The sequence below is a fragment of the Dama dama genome, chromosome 13 (genome assembly GCF_033118175.1).
Source record: "Dama dama isolate Ldn47 chromosome 13, ASM3311817v1, whole genome shotgun sequence".
Lineage (NCBI taxonomy): Eukaryota > Metazoa > Chordata > Mammalia > Artiodactyla > Cervidae > Dama > Dama dama.
In genome coordinates this window covers 36868328-36887871 of record NC_083693.1, presented here as the reverse complement: position 1 = coordinate 36887871, position 19544 = coordinate 36868328, and the positions used below count along the sequence as shown (strand labels likewise).

The window sequence follows — 19544 nt, the reverse complement described above, 5'->3', positions numbered from 1 at the left end:
CACCAAAGCATAATTCAGTTGACTTCATTCTCTGAGGCTGCCGAACTGTCTTCCAGATGTCTTTCCTTTGGTTTTCTGAGTTGATCCAGAATAAAATATGGACTATCTAGAGCACTGTCAGCAAACTTTTACTGTGAAGAGCCAGCTAATAAATACTTCAGGCCTTGCAGGGCATGCATCTCTGTCACAGCTACTTTATGGTTGCAGAAGCAGCCATAGAGAGTGGGTTAACAGATGGGTGTCGCTCTGTCCTAGGAGAGCTTTATTTACACAGTGGCAGCTAGCTGGATTTAGCCCACAGTCCATGGTCTGCTGACCACTGATGGAGAGCAGTAGCCCTCTAGGTTTATTGTAAAGAAGAGTAACTGGATCATCCCCACTCCTCAAGATCTGAATTCTTTCAGTCTGGGATGGAACCCCTCATGTGTATGTTTAAAACCACATGTTTGAAAGGGAGGGCTGTGGCTTCTAGCATCACATATTTAAGAAACACTGGCAAAGGAGTGAGACAGTCATTCTCCTAGAGGTGAGCCAAGTGAACTTTTGGAACAGTAGTGTGAAGGAGATAATTTGAGGCTATATGCTTTTGGCAGTAACCTGGAGTTATAGACACTGTGTCTTGACAGATAAAGGCAAATCCATATTCTTTGACATCCCATGTCAGTTATGTGAAAAGTGAAGGTAACTTTGTTTTTCAAAAGAATAAAAATTCTGTGGATTAAACTACCATTTTCTGCTGTTTACTGTCCAGAATAATATATGACATGCTTCTGTGTTTCCTCGTTCTTCTGTTTGCATCTTCAGAGGAAACTCTCTTCTTAGAATACTAGAAACCATTGAAATCCTATATCCTTCAAAGCTGAGTAATTTAGCTCCACTCTATGCCACGCACTGTTGTAGTTCAGGGAAGTTTATCAGAAAAGAAATAGACAGCATTCCTTGCCTCACGGATTTTTTTATCCTCAGTGATAGGTGAATGTATGCCCCAGGTGGTGGTTTATCCCATCTCCTCTTGCATTATCCTTTTAGTGCTTGGTGTACTTAGTTATGCCCAATGAAGCTTAATTTACTAGGAGGCCTATATATTCAACATAGTCGCTTTTCAGAGATAAAATAACAGCATTGCCCACTAGCAATATAATAAAAACCACAATGTAATTATAATTTTCCTAGTCTTCACATTGAAAAATGTAAACTGTGTGTGAATTGATTTTATAATCTTTATTTAAATCAGTATATCCAAAATACTGTCATTTTCAGCATGTAATTAATATTTAAAAATTGATACACTATACTTTGCTTTTTCTTTTCCGTACTGAGTCTTAGAAAACTGGTGCACATCTTGCAATTTCAGCACATTTCAAACGTGGTAAGAATAGCCACGTTTTGGGTGCTTAGTAGTCGTGTATATAATGGCTGTAGTAGTGGCAGGTGCCAGGTCTGTCGCTTGAGATGGTAGTGCATTCAGGGGACCCTGTGTCCCACCCTTCCCTCCCATGACGTACCCATGGTTTTCTTTACTTTCAGATGTTCTCCCTTAGAAAACACGTATGTATATGTTTATAGTTCTTTGAGAAATGAATAAATGCTCAGGAATGAGTTGGTTCCCTCTACTTTTTTATTTTCTGAAAAATTATTATATGTGAAAGATTAAATGATATTTCTATACTAAAGAATTACAGGGTTGAGAGAAGTTTGAGAGAGGCTTGGCCATGATGGCAGAGAAGGAAGACCTTGAGCTCACCTGGTCTTGTGGGTACACCAGAATGAACACCTATTTACAGAGCAGTTACTGATAACCAAGATCGGGCATATAAAGATCTACAACTAAAGACGATAAGGAGCCACATGAGATGGGCTGGAGGGGTGGAGTCATGGTCAAGACCCATACCTTTAGGTGGGCGACCCACAAATTGGGAGGATGATCACAATTGCAGAGGTTCTCCCTGAAGAGTGGAATGTGAGTTCCACATCAGGCTCCCCAGCCCAGGGGTCCTGCACCAGGAAGACGAGCCCCCAGAAACCCCAGGCCTTGGCTTTGAACACCAGTAGGACTGTGAAAAGTAGAGACTTCACTCTTAAAGGGGCACAGAACATCTCACACTGTCCAGGACCCAAGGTAGAGCAGTAATTTGAAAGGAACCTGGATCAGATCTACCTTCTTACCTAGGAGGTCCTCCTAGAGAGTCAGGAGGCAACCACAGGGCTCCCAGGGGCCCCCATGGCAGCGCCCATTTTGGGGAGCTCATTCTAACCTGTGGCCCCTGGTTGCTAGCAAGGATCATTTTGGAATCATCCTTCCAACTCATTAGCACCAGGACCCCCAGGGCCTATAGCCAGAGACCCGGGGACCTGGCTGCACCCACTTGGGAATTGGCACAGCCCTGAGAGCAGCTTCACACATCAGTGGGCGGGCACTAGCCCAGCACCCTTTGGGCCTCAGCCCCTCTCACCAGTGGTTCCTGGGTTCCCTGCAGCCAGAGACCCCAGGACCTGCCTCTGCCCACCAGTTGGCTGGTACTAGGCCCTGAACCTCTTTCTACTCACTGGTGGGTGGGCATCAGCCCTTTGGTCCCCTGGACCTCATCCCTACCTGCCAACAGACTGACACCAATCCCAGGACCTCTTGGGACCTTGAGCATGGCCATCATCAAAAAGTCTACAAATAACAAGTGTTGGTGAGGATGTGGAGAAATGAAAACCCTAGTACACTGGTGGGAATGTAAATTAGTGCAACTTCCGTGGAAAACAGTACAGAGGTTCCTCAGAAAGCCAAAAATAGAACTACCATATAATCTAGCAGTTCCACTTGTGGGTGTATATTCGGAGAAAACAAAGACTAATTTAATTTGTAAAGATGCATGGTCCTCAGTGCTCCTAGCAGCACTAGTTACAATAACCAAGGTACTGAAACAACCGAAGTGTCCATCAGCAGGTGAGTGGGTAAAGAAGGTGTGGTGCATAAATGCGGTGAAATATTGTGCTGTGCATAGTTGCTCATTTGTGCCCAACTCTTTGCGACCCCATGGACTGTAGCCTGCCAGGCTCCTCTGTTCATGGGGGTTCTCCAGGCAAGAATACTGGAGTGGATGGCCATGCTTCTCCTCCAGGGGATCTTCCCAACCCAGGGATCAAACCCAGGTCTCTCCCACGTTGCGGGTGGCAGATTCTTTACTGTCTGAGCCACCAGATGGTATGGAATATTCCTCACCCATAAAGAAGAATGAAATAAGGCCATTTGCAACAACATGGGTGGACCTAGAGAGGATTACACTTACTAGACAGAAAAAGACGATATGCAGAATCAAAAATAAAACTGGTGAATGTAACAAAAAAGAAACAGACACAGATATAGAGAACAAACTAGTGGTTACCAGTAAAGAGAGGAAATGGGAGGTTCAAGATAGAAGTAGAGGGGTTAAGAGATAAGACTACTATTTATAAAATAAGCTATAGGGTTGTATTATATAGGATGGGATTATAGCCAATATTTTTGTAGTAACTGAAAGTATAATCTATAAAAACTTGTATCGTGATATTGTATACTTGAAAATAATATTATAAACTATATGTGAGTAAAAAAAAATTTAAGCAGTATGTTGTACACCTAAAACTAAAAAAATTAAATGGGGAAAGTGTGTTGAAAGCAAGGAATCTAGTTAAGAGATAGATAATACAAGGTCAAGCAGATAAGTGTTTCAAATAGAGAGGCAGTTGAATAAATAACCTTGGAACAAGGGGCCGGGATAATTCAGTGAAAAAAGGAATAGTCCTAACTGATAGTACTGGGACAACTGGTTAACCGCATGGAAACTAGTGAATTTTGACTCCTATTTCACACCAGGAACATAATTAACCTACATGCTCAAAACCTAAATGTAAGTTAGAAAAAAACATAGGAATAAGTCTTTATGACCTCAGGTTAGGCAGTGATTTCTTAGGTAAGATCTTGAAAATACAAGCAATTAAAGAGTAAACAGGTAAAATGAGGCTGCATCAAAAGTAAAATTTTTTGTGTTTCAAAGGAAACCAAGAAACTTGCAGTAAGAATGTGAAGAGGATAACCCATAGAACGGGAGAAAGAAAATATCTGCAAATTGGGTATCTGATAATAGGGGCTTCCCTGGTGGCTCAGCAATAAAGAATCTGCCTGCAGCACAGAAAGACAAGGGAGATGCGGGTTTGATCCATGGGTTGGGAAGATCTCTGGAGGAGACAATGGCAACCCACTGCAGTATTCTGGCCTGGAGAATTCCATGGACAGAGGACCCTGGAGGGCTACAGTCCATGGGATCACAAAGAGTCGGAAATTACTGAGCGACTGAGCACGAAGGATGCATGAGAAGGGACTTGTATCCAGAATACAGAAATTGAGAAGTAAAAAGACAGTTCAGTTTTTTAAATGGACTGAAGATTTTAATGAGACATTTCTCCAAAGAAGATACAGAACTATTCAGTAAACATATGAAAAGGTGCTCAGTGGCATTGACCATCAGGGAACTAGATGTCAAAAGTGAGAGTGGAATGGCTGTGATCACAGAAGCAGACAGTAATAAGTGTTGATGAAGATGTGGATGTTGGCTGGCAGAGCCAGCTGTGGTAAACCAAGGTATTCAAGAGGTAAACATAGAATTACATGTGACCAGCAGCTCTACTCCTAGGCATATACCCAAGAGAAATGAAGATGGATACCAACAGAATAGCTTAAACATGAATGTTCATAGCAGCATTATTCACAGTAGCCTGAAACTGCAAATAGCCCACATGCCCATTCAACAATGATGAATAAGCAAAATGTGTTACATCTGCACAATGGAATATTGCTGAACAAGAAATGAAGTACTGATACGAGTTGTGACATGCATTTATATGTCAATAAAGCTGTTCTGAGAAAAGAGGCCAGGAGGGTGGAATTCTGCATGTTTGTTGAGTAGCTTCCAACTAGTGTATGATGGGTAGAAGTAAGCATTTACACTGAGGTGAGGATATAAGCTAAGCTAGGCTTGTTTTATCTGGTTGGATGCCATTGTGTATATTTAGAGTGCATTATGGATGTTTCAGAGCCTTTATTTAATTCTCTGTGGTGGTGTTCAGTCACTGAGTCATGTCAGACTCTTTGTGACCCCATGAACTGCAGCATGCCAAGCTTCCCTGTCCTTCGCTATCTCCCAGAGTTTTCTCAAATTCATGTCCATTGAGTCAGTGATGCCATCCAACCGTTGAATCCTCTGCTGCCCCCAGTCTTTCACAGCATTACGACAGGTGTCAATAACCACATGGAATAAACTAAGTCTCAGAAAGGTCTAGGGAAATGGTCCCAAAGAGGAGCATCTTGACTGCAGGTCTCTGGACTCAGCATATAATGCTCTTCTCACATGTAAAATTTAACTTTAAATATAGGGAATATTTATGGAATATAATACCTAAAATTCAAAACTGTTGTAGCTCTATCACATAAACTACATGTATATGTAATAAAATGAATCAAATAAAAAGTAGTAACATTGATAAGAAAGGGGCCAAAGTTTGGCTTTTTTTTTTTTAAAGAACATTGGTGGTAAGTTCAGTTTTGTGGAGAAAAGGACAGTTTTGGAGAAGGACACCCCCAATTGGAGGTGTCCTGTTCAGTTCAGTCAGTCAGTCATGTCCGACTCTATGTGGCTATATGGACTACAGCACACCAGGCTTCCCTGTCCATCACCAACTCCTGGAGCTTGCTCAGACTCGTGTCCATCGAGTCAGTGACGCCATCCAACCATCTCATTGTCTTTTGCCCCCTTCTCCTCCTGCCTTCAATTTTTGACAGCATCAGGGTCTTTTCCAGTGAGTCAGTTCTTCACATCAGGTGGACAAAGTATTGGAGCTTCAGCCTCAGCATCAGTCCTTCCAATGAACATTCAGGACTGATTTCTTTTAGGATTGACTGGTTTGATCTCCTTGTGGTCCAAGGGACTCTTATTGTCTTTTCCAATACCACAGTTCAAAAGCATTAATTCTTCGGTGCTCAGCTTGCTTTATGGTCCAACTCTCACATCCATACATGACTACTGGAAAAACCATAGCTTTGACTAGACTGACCTTTGTTGGCACAGTCTCTACTTTTTAATATGCTGTCTAGGTTGCTCATCTCACACGCTAGTAAAGTAATGCTCAAAATTCTCCAAGCCAGGCTTTAGCAATACGTGAACCGTGAACTTCCAGATGTTCAAGCTGGTTTTAGAAAAGGCAGAGGAACTAGAGATCAAATTGCCAACATTCGCTGGATCATTGAAAAAGCAGGAGAGTTCCAGAAAAACATGTATTTCTGCTTTATTGACTATGCCAAAGCCTTTGACTGTGTGGATCACAAGAAACTCTGGAAAATTCTGAAAGAGATGAGAATACCAGACCACCTGACCTGCCTCTTGAGAAACCTATATGCAGGTCAGGACCTATATGCAGTTAGAACTGGACATGAAACGACAGACTGGTTCCAAATAGGAAAAGAAATATGTCAAGGCTGTATATTGTCACCCTGCTTATTTAACATATGCAGAGTACATCATGAGAAATGCTGGGCTGGAAGAAGCACAAGCTGGAATCAAGATTGCTGGGAGAAATATCAATAACCTCAGATATGCAGATGACACCACCCTTATGGCAGAAAGTGAAGAGGAACTAAAATACGTCAACATACATTTGCCCACTCTGTGCCACGTCTCCACCTGTAGCCCAGGGATGCGTTTGGGTGGGTCTATAACACTGGGGTTATCTCAGCTCTCCTCAGGACTTCCAGCATATACTTGTGGCCCTGTCTTTGTGTTGCAGACTCTTCTCAAAGTATGGTCCATAGGCTAGGAGCATCAGCATCTCAAAGTGTGGTCCATAGGAGCTTAACTACAAATGCAGAACCTGTGGCCCCACCTCCAACCCAGCTCACTTTGGTGAGCTCCCAAGTGAATCCTATGCACATGAAAGTCTGAGAAGCATGTTCATGAAGAAATAAGCATTGCTGTCCCCTTGGCTGAACCACTTAGCCTGTGTGGGCATTAGCTGCTTGTAAAAAGCTGTTTCCCTTCTGCTCATGTTGAGGCCTAGTTCAGATTCTCCTTGGTTTGTGCAGTGTCCAAACCCATAATTTATAGGCTGTTCCTCAGGTTTGGGAAGTGTTCTCAGTACCGAACAGCCATGGCTTCACATTGTCTGAAAAGCAAATGCTGTCTTCATGGTGGAGGGGAACAGAGCCCCTGCTGGGAGACAGTGGATGGAGGCTGGACTGGAACTGTCCCCTGCTTCAGCAGGATGGGGAGGAGTGGACAAGTAATACTGTTTAATTTACCTTTATAGTCTGACATTTCTCCCCAAGTCTTTCCCTGTGCTGTTTCCTACCCACCTTCACCAGTCCCCCTAACCCCCCAAAAACACACACTCCCAGCAGTTCTGAGTGGCCCGCACTTCTTTATGGCTCAGCTTCTCCTTTCTACAGAGACATGGAGCCAAGTAAGCAAGCAGAGGGTGAGCTGCTTAATTTTATTTACATGTGATGTACTTATTGTCTTCCATGTCCTATAGGATTTTTTAATAACACTTTATGCCAGTTTTAAATGAATCATTGAGAATTAATGTCATCCTAGGTTTTGTAATCACAGCTTTTCTAGCTCAACTTTTTGTCCAAGACCTATCGAGAAAAGGAATTATTGGAACTATAACCACTTGATTAGACTATAAGCAATGATTTTAAAGCATTATTAATGTGTGATAACTGACATACATTCAAAACACTGAAACCTTGACGTTTGTAACCCCTTTGTATTCTGGAATGATGCTGGGATCAGAAAAATGATACCTAAAATGATAATGTGCAGTGATATTTAGCCTTGTATGTGATTTTATGTTTTCGATGTACTGTGTACTTATAGAATTGTTAAAGTTGTTATTTCCAATATTTATACTAGAAAAATTATATAGACACTTTATGATTTTAACCAGCATTTTTAATAACACTTGCACTTACTGTATTGTAATAAACTTCACTTTTAACACACACACTAAAAAAAAAGAAAGTGAAAGAGGAGAGTGAAAAAGTTGGCTTAAAGCTCAACATTCAGAAAACTAAGATCATGGCATCCGGTCCCATCACTTCATCGTGGCAAGTAGATGGGGAAACAGTGGCTGACTTCATTTTTCTGGGCTCCAGAATCACGGCAGATGGTGATTGCAGCCATGAAATTAAAGACGCTTCCTCCTTGGAAGGAAAGTTATGACCAACCTAGACAGCATATTAAAAAGCAGAGACAAGGCGCGGGGCAAAGATGGCTGCATCCCAACAGCAGGCTTCAGCGACTTCTTCTGCCGCTAGTGTATCGGGTCCAGGTTCAGCTGGTGGGTCGGGTTCCCAGCAGCAGCCACAACCACCAGCACAACTTGTGGGACCTGCCCAGAGCGGGCTTTTGCAGCAACAGCAACAGGACTTCGATCCTGTGCAGCGTTATAAGATGCTCATCCCGCAGCTGAAGGAGAGTCTACAGACCTTGATGAAGGTTGCAGCCCAGAACCTGATTCAGAACACTAACATTGACAATGGACAAAAGAGCAGCGATGGACCCATTCAGTGCTTTGACAAGTGTCTGGAAGAGTTCTATGCACTTTGTGACCAGCTAGAGCTCTGCCTGCGCCTGGCACATGAGTGTTTGTCACAGAGCTGCAACAGTGCCAAGCACTCTCCAACACTGGTGCCCACAGCCACCAAGCCTGATGCCGTCCAGCCTGACAGCCTGCCCTACCCGCAGTACCTGGCGGTCATCAAAGCCCAGATTGCCTGTGCCAAGGACATTCACACTGCCCTGCTGGACTGTGCCAACAAGGTCACAGGCAAGACCCCTGCACCACCTACGGGCCCTGGAGGCACCCTGTGAGCCCGCAGGGCTGGGAGTGGGGGAAGGGCCAGGGAGGGAATGAAGAGTGGCTTCAAAGCAAAAAAAATAAATAAAAAGCAGAGACAATACTTTGTCAACAAAGGTTCATCTAGTCAAGGCTATGGTTATTCCAGTAGTCATGTATGGATGTTGGAGAAGACTCTTGCAAGTCCCTTGGACTGCAAGGAGATCCAACCAGTCCATCCTAAAGGAGATCAGTTCTGGGTGTTCATTGGAGGGATTGATGTTGAAGCTGAAACTCCAGTAGTTTGGCCACCTGATGCGAAGAGCTGACTCATTTGAAAAGACCCTGATGCTGGGAAAGATTGAGGGCAGGAGGAGAAGGGGATGACAGAGGATGAGATGGTTGGATGCCATCACCGACACAATAAACATGGGTTTGAGTGGACTCCGGGAGTTGGTGATAGACAGGGAGGCCTAGTGTGCTGCGGTTCTTGGGATCGCAAAGAGTTGGACACGACTGAGCAACTGAACTGAACTGCTGCTGCTGCTGCTAAGTCGCTTCAGTCGTGTCCGACTCTGTGTGACCCCATAGACGGTAGCCCACCAGGCTCCCCCGTCCCTGGGATTCTCCAGGCAAGAATACTCGAGTGGGTTGCCATTTCCTTCTCCAGTGCATGAAAGTGAAAAGTAAAAGTGAAGTCGCTCAGTTGTGTCCGATTCATAGCAACCCCTGGACTGCAGCCTACCGGGCTTCTCCATCCATGGAATTTTCCAGGCAGGAGTACTGGAGTGGGGTGCCATGGCCTTCTCCGAACTGAACTGTAAGACTTCTATTATAGGGCTTCCCTGATAGCCCAATTGGTAACGAATCCACCTGCAATGCAGGAGGCCCTGCTTTGATTCCTGGGTTGGGAAGATGGGGGAGGGATAGGCTACCCACTCCAGTATTCTTGGTCTTCCCTTGTGGCTCAGCTGGTAAAGAATTCGCCTGCAATGCCAGAGACCTGGGTTCGATCCCTGGGTTGGGAAGATCCCCTGAAGGCTACCCACTCCAGTATTCTGGCCTGGACAGTCCATGGGTTTGCAGAGAGTCAGACATGACTGAATGACTTTCACTTTCATGCTATTATAAAATCACAGTGGATAAAATATCCATTCAAGGTGCAGAATGGGCCAGTGGATGGGTGTTCATGTAACAACAAATACAGAAGGTCCTCTCTGTCATTTTCAGATTGCACACTACAGCCTCCTATTCAGAAACTGTCACTTACTGATATAAAATGAAATGTGAATATCCATCATTACCTTAAAGACTTTCTAAAGTAACTCCTCTCCTTTTCAAATAATGTGTGTGGGAAAAAAAGGAAATAATAAAACAGATTGAAAGCATCTTCTTGATTCGCCCTCCTACCCCCCACCCCTTGGTCGTGAATGTTGGATTTTGTCAGAGGCCTTTTCAGGCTCTATGAATTTAATCTCTGAATTTTCTTTTTTTCCCCTAGTTTTACTAGTATATAACTCTTTATATAATGGCTTTCCTAATACACCACTTTTGGAAATAAACCACCTTTTCATGGTGTATTTGTGTGATGTAGGCTTTTAAAAATGGTGTTAGGCTGTACTGTTTGGAGGGGGCTCTGTCTTGATCATGGGGAGTCATTATCACATTTAGATGTCAGTGTTGTTATTGCTTCTTGAGAAGAGTTCAGAAATCTCCCTTTAATGTTAGAATGCTCTGGAACGATTCATGGAGCACCAGGGCTCTCTGGACATTGATGTGTTGGTGGAATTCCCCTGTGAAATATCTGTGCCTGGTATTTTTTGTGAGATAATTCCCTCATATAACTATCTCTGTTTCCTTTCCAGTAACTGGTTTGTTTAAACTTAATTTCTAATAGAGTCAGTTTCAATAATCTATATTTCCTTACAAAATTTTCCATTATCTAAGTTATCCCATTCATTTGAATTTGTTGTGTAGTCTCTTCTGTTTTCTAGTTGTGTGCTAATAGTTATTTTCTTTCTAACCATTTCCTGTTTTATTTATTTTTGAAATTTGAGCGCTGTGTCTAGCTGTTTTGAAATTTGGATATTCTGTTTTTTTGAATTATACCAAAGGTATGGTTTTGTGTAGTGATTTGCTTTGTCTTATTTTGGAGACATAGATTCAGGCAGTTGCCTTTACTTCGGCCACCCAGATGTTTTTCTGTTTTGTTTTTTGAATTAGCCCTTTTTTGGGAGACGGGGAGGGCAGTAGGTTTACTGTAATGTAATTCACATATTATTCAATTCACCCTTTAAAATGTATAATTTAGTGACTTTTTAGTTTAGTCACAGAGCTGTAGGACCATCACCAGTCACTTGTTAAACATTTCATTCCCCTAAAGAGAAATAATGTACTCATAAGCCATTCCTCCCCCATCTCTCCACCCACCTCAGTTCAGTTGCTCAGTCGTGTCTGACTCTTTGCGACCCCATGAATCACAGCAAGCCAGCCCTCCCTGTCCATCACCAACTCCCATAGTCCACTCAAACTCATGTCCATCAAGTCGGTGATGTCATCCAGCCATCTCATCCTCTATCATCCCCTTCTCCTCCTGCCCCCAGTCCCTCCCAGCATCAGGGTCTTTTCCAGTGAGTCAACTCTTCTCAAGAGGTGGCCAAAGTACTGGAGTTTCAGCTTCAGCATTAGTCCTTCCAGTGAACATCAAGGACTGATCTCCTTTAGGATGGACTGGATGGATCTCCTTGCAGTCCAAGGGACTCTCAAGAGTCTTCTCCAACACCACAGTTCAGAAGCATCAATTTTTCGGCACTCCGCTTTCTTCACAGTCCAACTCTCACATCCATACATGACCACTGGAAAGTGAAAAAGGAGAGTGAAAAAGTTGGCTTAAAGCTCAACATTCAGAAAACTAAGATCATGGCATCTGGTCCCATCACTTCATGGGAAACAGATGGGGAAACAGTGGAAACAGTGTCAGACTTTATTTTTCTGGGCTCCAAAATCACTGCAGATGGTGATTCCAGCCATGAAATTAAAAGACGCTTACTCCTTGGAGGGAAGGTTATTACCAACCTAGATAGCATATTAGAAAGCAGAGACATTACTTTGCCAACAAAGGTCCATTCCACTGGCCCTCAGCAGATCACCAGTCTACTTTTCCTTGTAGATGTTGGTCTTTTTTGAAAATCTCATATAAGAACAATTGTATGATATGTGTGTGGTCTTTTGTAGTTGGCTTCCTTTAGATAGCATTGTTTTCCAAGTTCCCCATCTTGTAGCACATGTCAACACTATACTCCTTTGTGTTGCAGATAGGAGTTCACTTTATGGATAGACCATGTCCATCAGTTGATGAACATTTGGGTTGTTTCACTTTCTGGCTGTTAAAGATGCTGCTGTGTGTGGGTGTGAATGTCTCTGCGTGCACACATATTCATTTCTCTTGGGAGTACACCTAGGAGTGGAATTGCTGGTGTTTATTCTCTTTGAAGAAGAGTTTTCCCCTTCTTCCTCCTCCTCGGCTGTTTCAGTAGACTCTGGGGTGCAAGAGGTCATGATGGACCCCTCTCTGGTGGACATCATCTTGTGGACAGGACGGCTGTGGAAGAACATGACACCTTTGTCCTCAGGTGGTCTGAGTTATGGAGCACAGAAGGACATTATGTGAACACGTGACCCCTGACTCACTGATTCTGGAGCCCTTGGAAAATGCTGGGTGTTTGCTTAGATGGCAAATGTGTGGCTTTCTTGGATATCAGGCGGTTTTTACATAACTTGGAACTATTGACTTTTCTCTGTGCTGGACCTTCTTTAGTCATGGTAAAGATTTTCAGCTTTTTTAGAAGTTATTAATTCATTATAATTTTATTTAATTAGAAATATAATAATTAAACATGCTTGATATATATATATATAAATATGCTTGAAAGTTAATGGACTTTCTGTTGAATACAGTGTACAAAGACATTATAGCATATTATTTCAATAGAGATTCTTAGTGTAAGTGAAGGAAGTTGATTTTCACATCTACTGGTATTATATAAAATAGCTTCTGATGTATATGCTTATTAAAACTGTCATTCTGTGAATTGTTTGCCAGTGTTTGTGGGGCACCACCAATTCCCTCAGGAAACTTTCTGATAAGCAAAAAGGAACTGAGAATTTCAGTGTTGAGAATTTTTAAGTGTGTTCTGGTTCTTAACATTGGCGTGGTTGGCAGTTTTCAGTTCCACCCAGCATTACATTCATTAAGAGCTGCGTTCCCATACCAGAATCTCTCATCCTCATGCGTGTCTGGACAAGCGAGGAGTGTTTTGTATAGGACTGATTGTAGAGGATGTCCTAATAATGACATTTTACTCTTAATTGTTACTTCAGGCTCCTGGATTTGGATTTGGAATTGCAATATCTGGTGGAAGAGATAATCCACATTTCCAGAGTGGGGAAACCTCCATCGTGATATCAGACGTGCTGAAGGGGGGGCCTGCGGAAGGACAGCTGCAGTAAGTGCGCTTCTTTCTCCTTGTGGGCACAGGTCACAGGGACTCTCCTGCCCTCTGCCACCAGCATGTCATGCTAGTGATGCCTCTAAATTAATATGTGTTTATGCTTATCTGTCATAAATGGAAAGCTAGTTTCACTTACCATAAGTAGGTCACTGTAAAAAATAAAGATAGTGAAAAGAAAACTTGTTACTCAGTTTGGAGTAGAATCTAGTCTTCAGGAGCTGCTCACCAAGAGTCTTACCATTTCTTGTTAAGCAGGAAGATTAGCAAGATTGAAAAGAGGCAAAAAATGCACTTGCAAAAACATGAGTATGGTTAGGAGGACTGAAAGAAAACTGGAAGGAGAAAGGCTTTATCATTAAAGATAGAATAATTTTTTCCAGACTTACAACCTAGTATCATTGAATGCATGTAACTGTACCAGTAGAAGTCATCTTGTGTGCTGTAGTACTTGATCAGGGTTTCCTAGGTGGATCAAGTGGTAAAGATTCTGCCTGCGAATGCAGGAGACCCAGGTTCGATTTGTGAGTCAGGAAGATCCCCTGGAGATGGGAATGGCAATCCACTCCAGTATTCTTGCCTGGGAAATCCCATGGACAGAGGATTCTGGCGGGCTACAGTCCAGTGGATTGCAAAGAGTTGGATATGACTTGGCCACTGACCAACAACAGCAGTATACCTGTTCAATCCTTTCAGGAACCTTTGTATTAATAGGTAAATAATAAATGACCTGTGATTAGTTACTTGGTAAACACTTCTTGTGGGCGAACTGAAAGAAAATAGTTGTACATTTTTATAATTATTGATCTGAAGATAGATTAATTAGCCCATAATGAGAATATCTTTTTAAAATCCTATCTTGAAAACACCTTTATAAACTTATCTGTGTGATTTTGTTTAACATGTTGTTTTGACCATTTTTCTGCTTTAGGGAAAATGACCGAGTGGCAATGGTTAATGGCGTCTCCATGGATAATGTTGAGCATGCGTTTGCTGTTCAGCAACTAAGGAAAAGCGGGAAAAATGCAAAAATTGTAAGTGTTTTTACCTCTGACTTTATAAAGGTACCAGCTGTACTGTTGATATGTTTTTGGTGTTTGATTTCATTCCTCCCATTTAAGAAAATAAAATCTGGGACAGTAGTTCAAGGTTAGTTATTTACCCACACAGCACCTCTTCTGATACTGGTGGTGTGTTTTGTCACTAGTGTGTATTTTCTCAAAGCTCAGATTCCAGGATTTTTTTGATTTTAGAGAAAGGAAGGAATTCCTGTTTAAATAGTTACTTCTTTATGGTTTAATATTTTCTTTTTTAAAAAACACTTAAATTAGATGGAATCTTGACATATAATCAGTTTAGTCTATAGCCCTATTTTTCTCTTACAGGATTTGTTTAATGGGTAAATTTTATGTCATCCCTTAAACACATACAGTGTTGCTACCTTGTTACTGTGCTACATTTTGAGGAAAGAGAGTGGTAAGGGTTGTTTTGTTCCAGTTGTTCAGGGTACTTTTGTTGTTTTTTCATGTTTGCTAGGTTCTTCATATTTAAGAAGTTGGTTTTTTCCCTGTTTTTTTTGTTTTTAGTAACAGACAAAAGTTCAGTAATCTCTCAGTAACTCGCCTCAAATCACAGTTAAAACTAGGCAGTTGTGACAGAGAATGGATTTAATGTTAAAATCCTACTTTAAAAAAATTATATCTACATAGAGACTTCCCTGGCTGTTCAGTGGTTAGGTCTCTGTGCTTCCACTGCAGGGCATGGGTTCAGTCCCTGGTCTGAGAACTAGATGCCCACACGCATGTGGCCAAAAAAATACATACATGTTAATTTCTACATAGAGGAGCACCTTAGCCGCTTTACTGCCCCGTTTCTTCTTCATCTAAACTCTGAAGTGCCTGATTGAGGTTCTATGAGGCCTTGGCTCCTGTGTATGGACAGAAGGCAGAGACTGACCTACCCTGTCCCTTGAGAATCTTCTGCTTTGCAGCAGACTGGCTGAACCACAGTGGACCCAGCAGAGAGGAGAGAGCTGGAGTCAGGAGGCCTGCCTTGGTATGACCTCTGGGAGCTGTGCTGAGAGCCAGAGGGGTGCTTCCTGAGACTGCCCTCACCCCCAGTCGGAGGCCCTCTCACTGGGTGCAGGCTGCCATGTCCACTGGTGTGGACACTCTGCAGCAGTGTCCCTACTTTTCTCATGGCAGCGCTGCCAGTGTTCAGTTACTGCATTCCAAATGACAGGCAGCTTCTAATGTACTGGTGTTTTCAAAACTTTCATTGTAGTTGTGTTTTTACAGCTGTGACTCTGATGTTGTCTTAAAGTATGTTTCATGTGCAGACTGGCTAGTTGATGGTAGAGTTTTTTCACAGTTTTTAACACATGAGATTGTGGTGTTTACAGAAGCAAATTGCTAATTTTTGTAACTGTTGGTTTTTATAAATTGAATAAGTGTTCTTTGGTTGAGTTGCTGCATATTCCAGTTGAGTACCTTAGATAAATTGAATTTTTCCTCCTGTACCTGAAGTTACGGGCTTTAGCTCCAACTTCATTCTTCTGGAATGTAGAACTGTTTTGTTTTTTCATGCAGAATGTTTAGTTTGTATGCTCCACATCAGTAATACATCCAGGAAATTGTTACCTGTACTCCAGACTTTCTCACCATAGAAATGATTTATGAGAAGCAATGATTTTCTATTATGTATTTGAAACAGCACATGTACGAAGCAGCCTGAGTTTTCCTCTCCCTGTGCTTGGCTGCGTAATTTGGGAAGGTGGACTTAAGGTTATGCAAGTATTTTTACTCTTCAGGGAGAAGCTGTAGAGGGTTGGTTGGAATTCTGTTCAGTCAGCAAAGGGTAGTTGTTCACTTCTGCATCTAAAGAGAGTGGATCATGTCATCTGTTGATGCCAAGTTTTTTATCACTGTTTGAGGATAAAACCATAGTATCTTAGAATGTGGCCTTTCATTGTAGGATATCTTTACCTCCAGCCATAACAAGAACCTCAGATCTTATATATGCTCCCCACCCCTGCCCAGTTCGGAGTAACCAGCTTCTTCCCTCCTGCTTTCTGATCTACTAGTCTTCCTTCTTCCCTCTTCTCTTACATATTTATGGTTGTCAGTTTGTATCTTTCCATAAACTAAGACCACCACCACCCCCCGCCCCCGGGGTGTTAGGCTCAGTAAATTTCTTTTCCACTGAATTAAAATCTTAGAACTCCTTTGATAATATAACTACCATAAATGGGCTTCATTTTGTTTAACAGTAGGTGAAGAGAAGATAGAAAAAGTATTTATAGCGTACTGAACATGTATAATTTTTACTAAAATTCTGAACATACCAAAAAAAGCATTATGAAGTGAATGGGCAGAAACTTTCCAGAGATGAGCTATGTGAATGCTCAATTGAGTGTGTGAATGCATGGCTGTGTAGTGTCTCAGTGTGTGCACACCTCACTCTTCCTCCCCCACTTGCTTATGGGCATTTAAGTGTCCAGCTCCCACAGGTATTTTTTAAAAGTTGTGTTAAGGATCGTCATCTTCTACCTGCTTGTTCAGTTCCTTTCCTTGGGAGTGGCTTTTTGGAGTCAGGTGGCATGAATGACTTGAGGTATATGGGTTGCTGTTTTGCCAGTCAGAGAACCAGTAAGGTTTTGAGAGAGTCCAGTTTCATCAGCCCTTGACATCTCTGCCAAACTGATGGACTAAACTTATGTCAAAGAGGAATCTTAGCTTTTTTTTTTTGGCTGTGCTTGATCTTCATTGCTGCACTGGCTTTCCCTAGTTGGGGCGAGTGGAAGCTACTCTAGTTGTGGTGCCCAGGTTTCTCATTGCAGTGGCTTCTCTTGGGTCAAATGAGGATTTTTAAGTTACAGGTGGATTTGATCATCATGTGGTGTGTATACTTCCCGTGATGTTTCTTTGCCTGTTCCTGTCCTTTGCCCTTCCATCGTGATGCTGTCACACTAGTGTTTCTATATTAAGGTGATTAGCCTTTTGTTGTATATACAACATATGTTGTTTTTCCAGTTATTTTTTGAGTGTGTGTAAGTTTATGGTATTTTTTGGTTTCTTTTTCTGTTACCTTGTTTCATCATGAAATGTTTTCGTTTTTATCGTGTCATATCTGTCAGACTTTTACTTGACTGCGTTTGGTGCTTACAGAAGTCTAAGCCTTTGGTGCTTAGCAGAGTTATAAAAGTGTGTATCTTGTGTTTTATTCTGGTACCTATGTAATTTCATTATTTTATTTTATATTTGAATCTTTTCTTCAGCTAAGCTGTTTTGAAGTAAGCATTTTCCCCCAATTTTTGTGTCAAAATTTTCAGAGTTGGGACTTCCTGGCAATTCAGTGATTAAGGCTTGTTAGCCTTCCAGTGCAGGGGGTGAGGAAGGGGTCAGTCCTTGGTCAGGGAGCTAAGATGCCACATGCCTCGAAGCCATGAAACCAAATCATAAAACAGAAGCAAGACTGTAACAAATTCAGTGAAGATTTTAAAAGTGGTCCTCATCAAAAAAAAAAAAAACCTGAGAAGATACTGGTGTTAAAATCAGGAATGATCAGCAAGCCTTTTTGGGTTTATTCATAGTATAAATGGAGAATCATAGCAGGATTGGATGTTTTTCAGTGAGTTAAACACTTACTGGGTGCAAATACAGAACTTGAATTTCAGCAGGCTCCATGGGGAGGTACACACGGTCATCAGCATAATGCACATAACCAGAGATGGAGAGGGTTTCAGGCACAGATTTCAGAGTGGTGTATACTCACTATCCTAGGGGAATGATAGGGAAAGCTTTGAGGACTCCATTGGTTACTTTGTTTTTGTTTATACCGTGTGTGTGTACGCGCACGCTCAATACCGTGTGTATACCGTGTGTGTGTGTGTGTGTGTGTGTGTGTGTGTGTGTACGCGCGCACTCAATAACTTCAGTCCTGTCCAATTCTTTGTGACCCTATGGACTGTAGCACACCAGGCTCCTCTGTCCATGAGATTCTCTGAGCATGCATACTAGTGTGGGTTGCCATGCCCTCCTCCAGGGGATCTGTCCGACCTACGGTTTGAACCTGCATCTCCTGCATTTGCAGGCAGATTCTTTACCCACTGAGCCACCTGGGAAGCCCTGTTTATATCTTGTTATTGTTGTTGTTCAGTTGCTGAGTTCTGTCTGACTCTTTGCTACCCCATGGACTGCAGCACACTAGGCTTTCCTGTCCTTCACCATCTCCCAGAGTTTGCTCAAACTCATGTCCATCCAGTCAGTGATGCCATCCAACCATCTCATCTTCTGCCACCCTCTTTTCCTCCTGCCTTCTATCTTTCCCAGCATCAGGATCTTTTCTAGTGAGTCAACTCCTCACATCAGGTAGCAAAAGTATTGGAGCTTCAGTATCAGTCCTTTCAATGAATATTAAGGGTTGATTTCCTTTAGGATTGACTGGTTTGATCTCCTTGGTTTCCAAGGACTCTTAAGAGTCTTCTCTGGTACCACAGTGTAAAAGCATCAGTTCTTCGGTGCTCAGCCTTCTTTATGGTCCAACTCACATACCCACATGACTACTGGAAAAACCATAGCTTTGACAATATGGACCTTTGTCCGCAAGGTGACATCTCTGCTTTTTAATAATGCTATCTAGGTTTTCCATAGCTTTTCTTCCAAGGAGCAAACGTTTTTAAATTTCAAGGCTGCAGTCACCATCTACAGTGTTTTTGGAGCCCAGGAAAGTAAAATCTGATCCTGTTTCCGTTTTTCCCCATCTATTTGCCATGAAGTGATGGGACTGGATGCCATGATCTTAGTTTTTTGAATGTTGAGTTTTAAGCCAACTTTTTCACTCTCCTCTTGTTCCTCTCCTCATCAAGAGCCTCTTTCTTTAGTTTTTCACTTTGTGTCGTTAGGGTGGTGTCATCTGCATGTCTGAGGTTGTTGTTATTTCTCCCAGCAATCTTGATTCCAGCTTGTGATTCATCCACAAGCTGGATGGATATGATTATACCTTACTAATACCAAATGTAGGAGGTGGAAATAGAGACGAGACTCAGGGAGGCAGTTAGGGGTGCCTTACAGGGAATGTTGCTGAGAAGGGCTCAGCAGGGCAGTACTGGGAGCAGCAGCACTGGCAGCCTTTTCTGTGTTCAGCACAGGCCTTGGCTGCCTGTCCTCTCCACATGCT

At 42.4% G+C, this 19544-nt stretch overlaps 2 protein-coding genes across 8 annotated transcripts in view; both read left to right on the top strand.

Annotated features, from left to right (window-relative positions):
* Nucleotides 1-19544, top strand: part of TJP1 (tight junction protein 1) — a 108492-nt gene that overhangs the window by 36205 nt on the left and 52743 nt on the right. For all 7 annotated transcript variants that reach the window (XM_061158880.1, XM_061158879.1, XM_061158878.1 and 4 more), the window contains exons 3-4: nt 13240-13364; nt 14299-14401. In XM_061158880.1, the coding sequence (XP_061014863.1) occupies nt 13240-13364; nt 14299-14401 (228 nt within the window). The remainder of the gene's footprint in view (nt 1-13239; nt 13365-14298; nt 14402-19544) is intronic.
* LOC133067874 (mediator of RNA polymerase II transcription subunit 29-like) lies at nt 8267-8951 on the top strand. Its single transcript, XM_061158875.1, has one exon. It carries the CDS (start codon nt 8292-8294, stop codon nt 8892-8894), a length of 603 nt encoding a protein of 200 aa, XP_061014858.1. The 5' UTR covers nt 8267-8291; the 3' UTR covers nt 8895-8951.

Excerpts from the sequence above, each read along its gene's own strand:
- LOC133067874 (XM_061158875.1), top strand. The coding sequence starts at position 8,292 with ATGGCTGCATCCCAACAGCAGGCTTCAGCGACTTCTTCTGCCGCTAGT.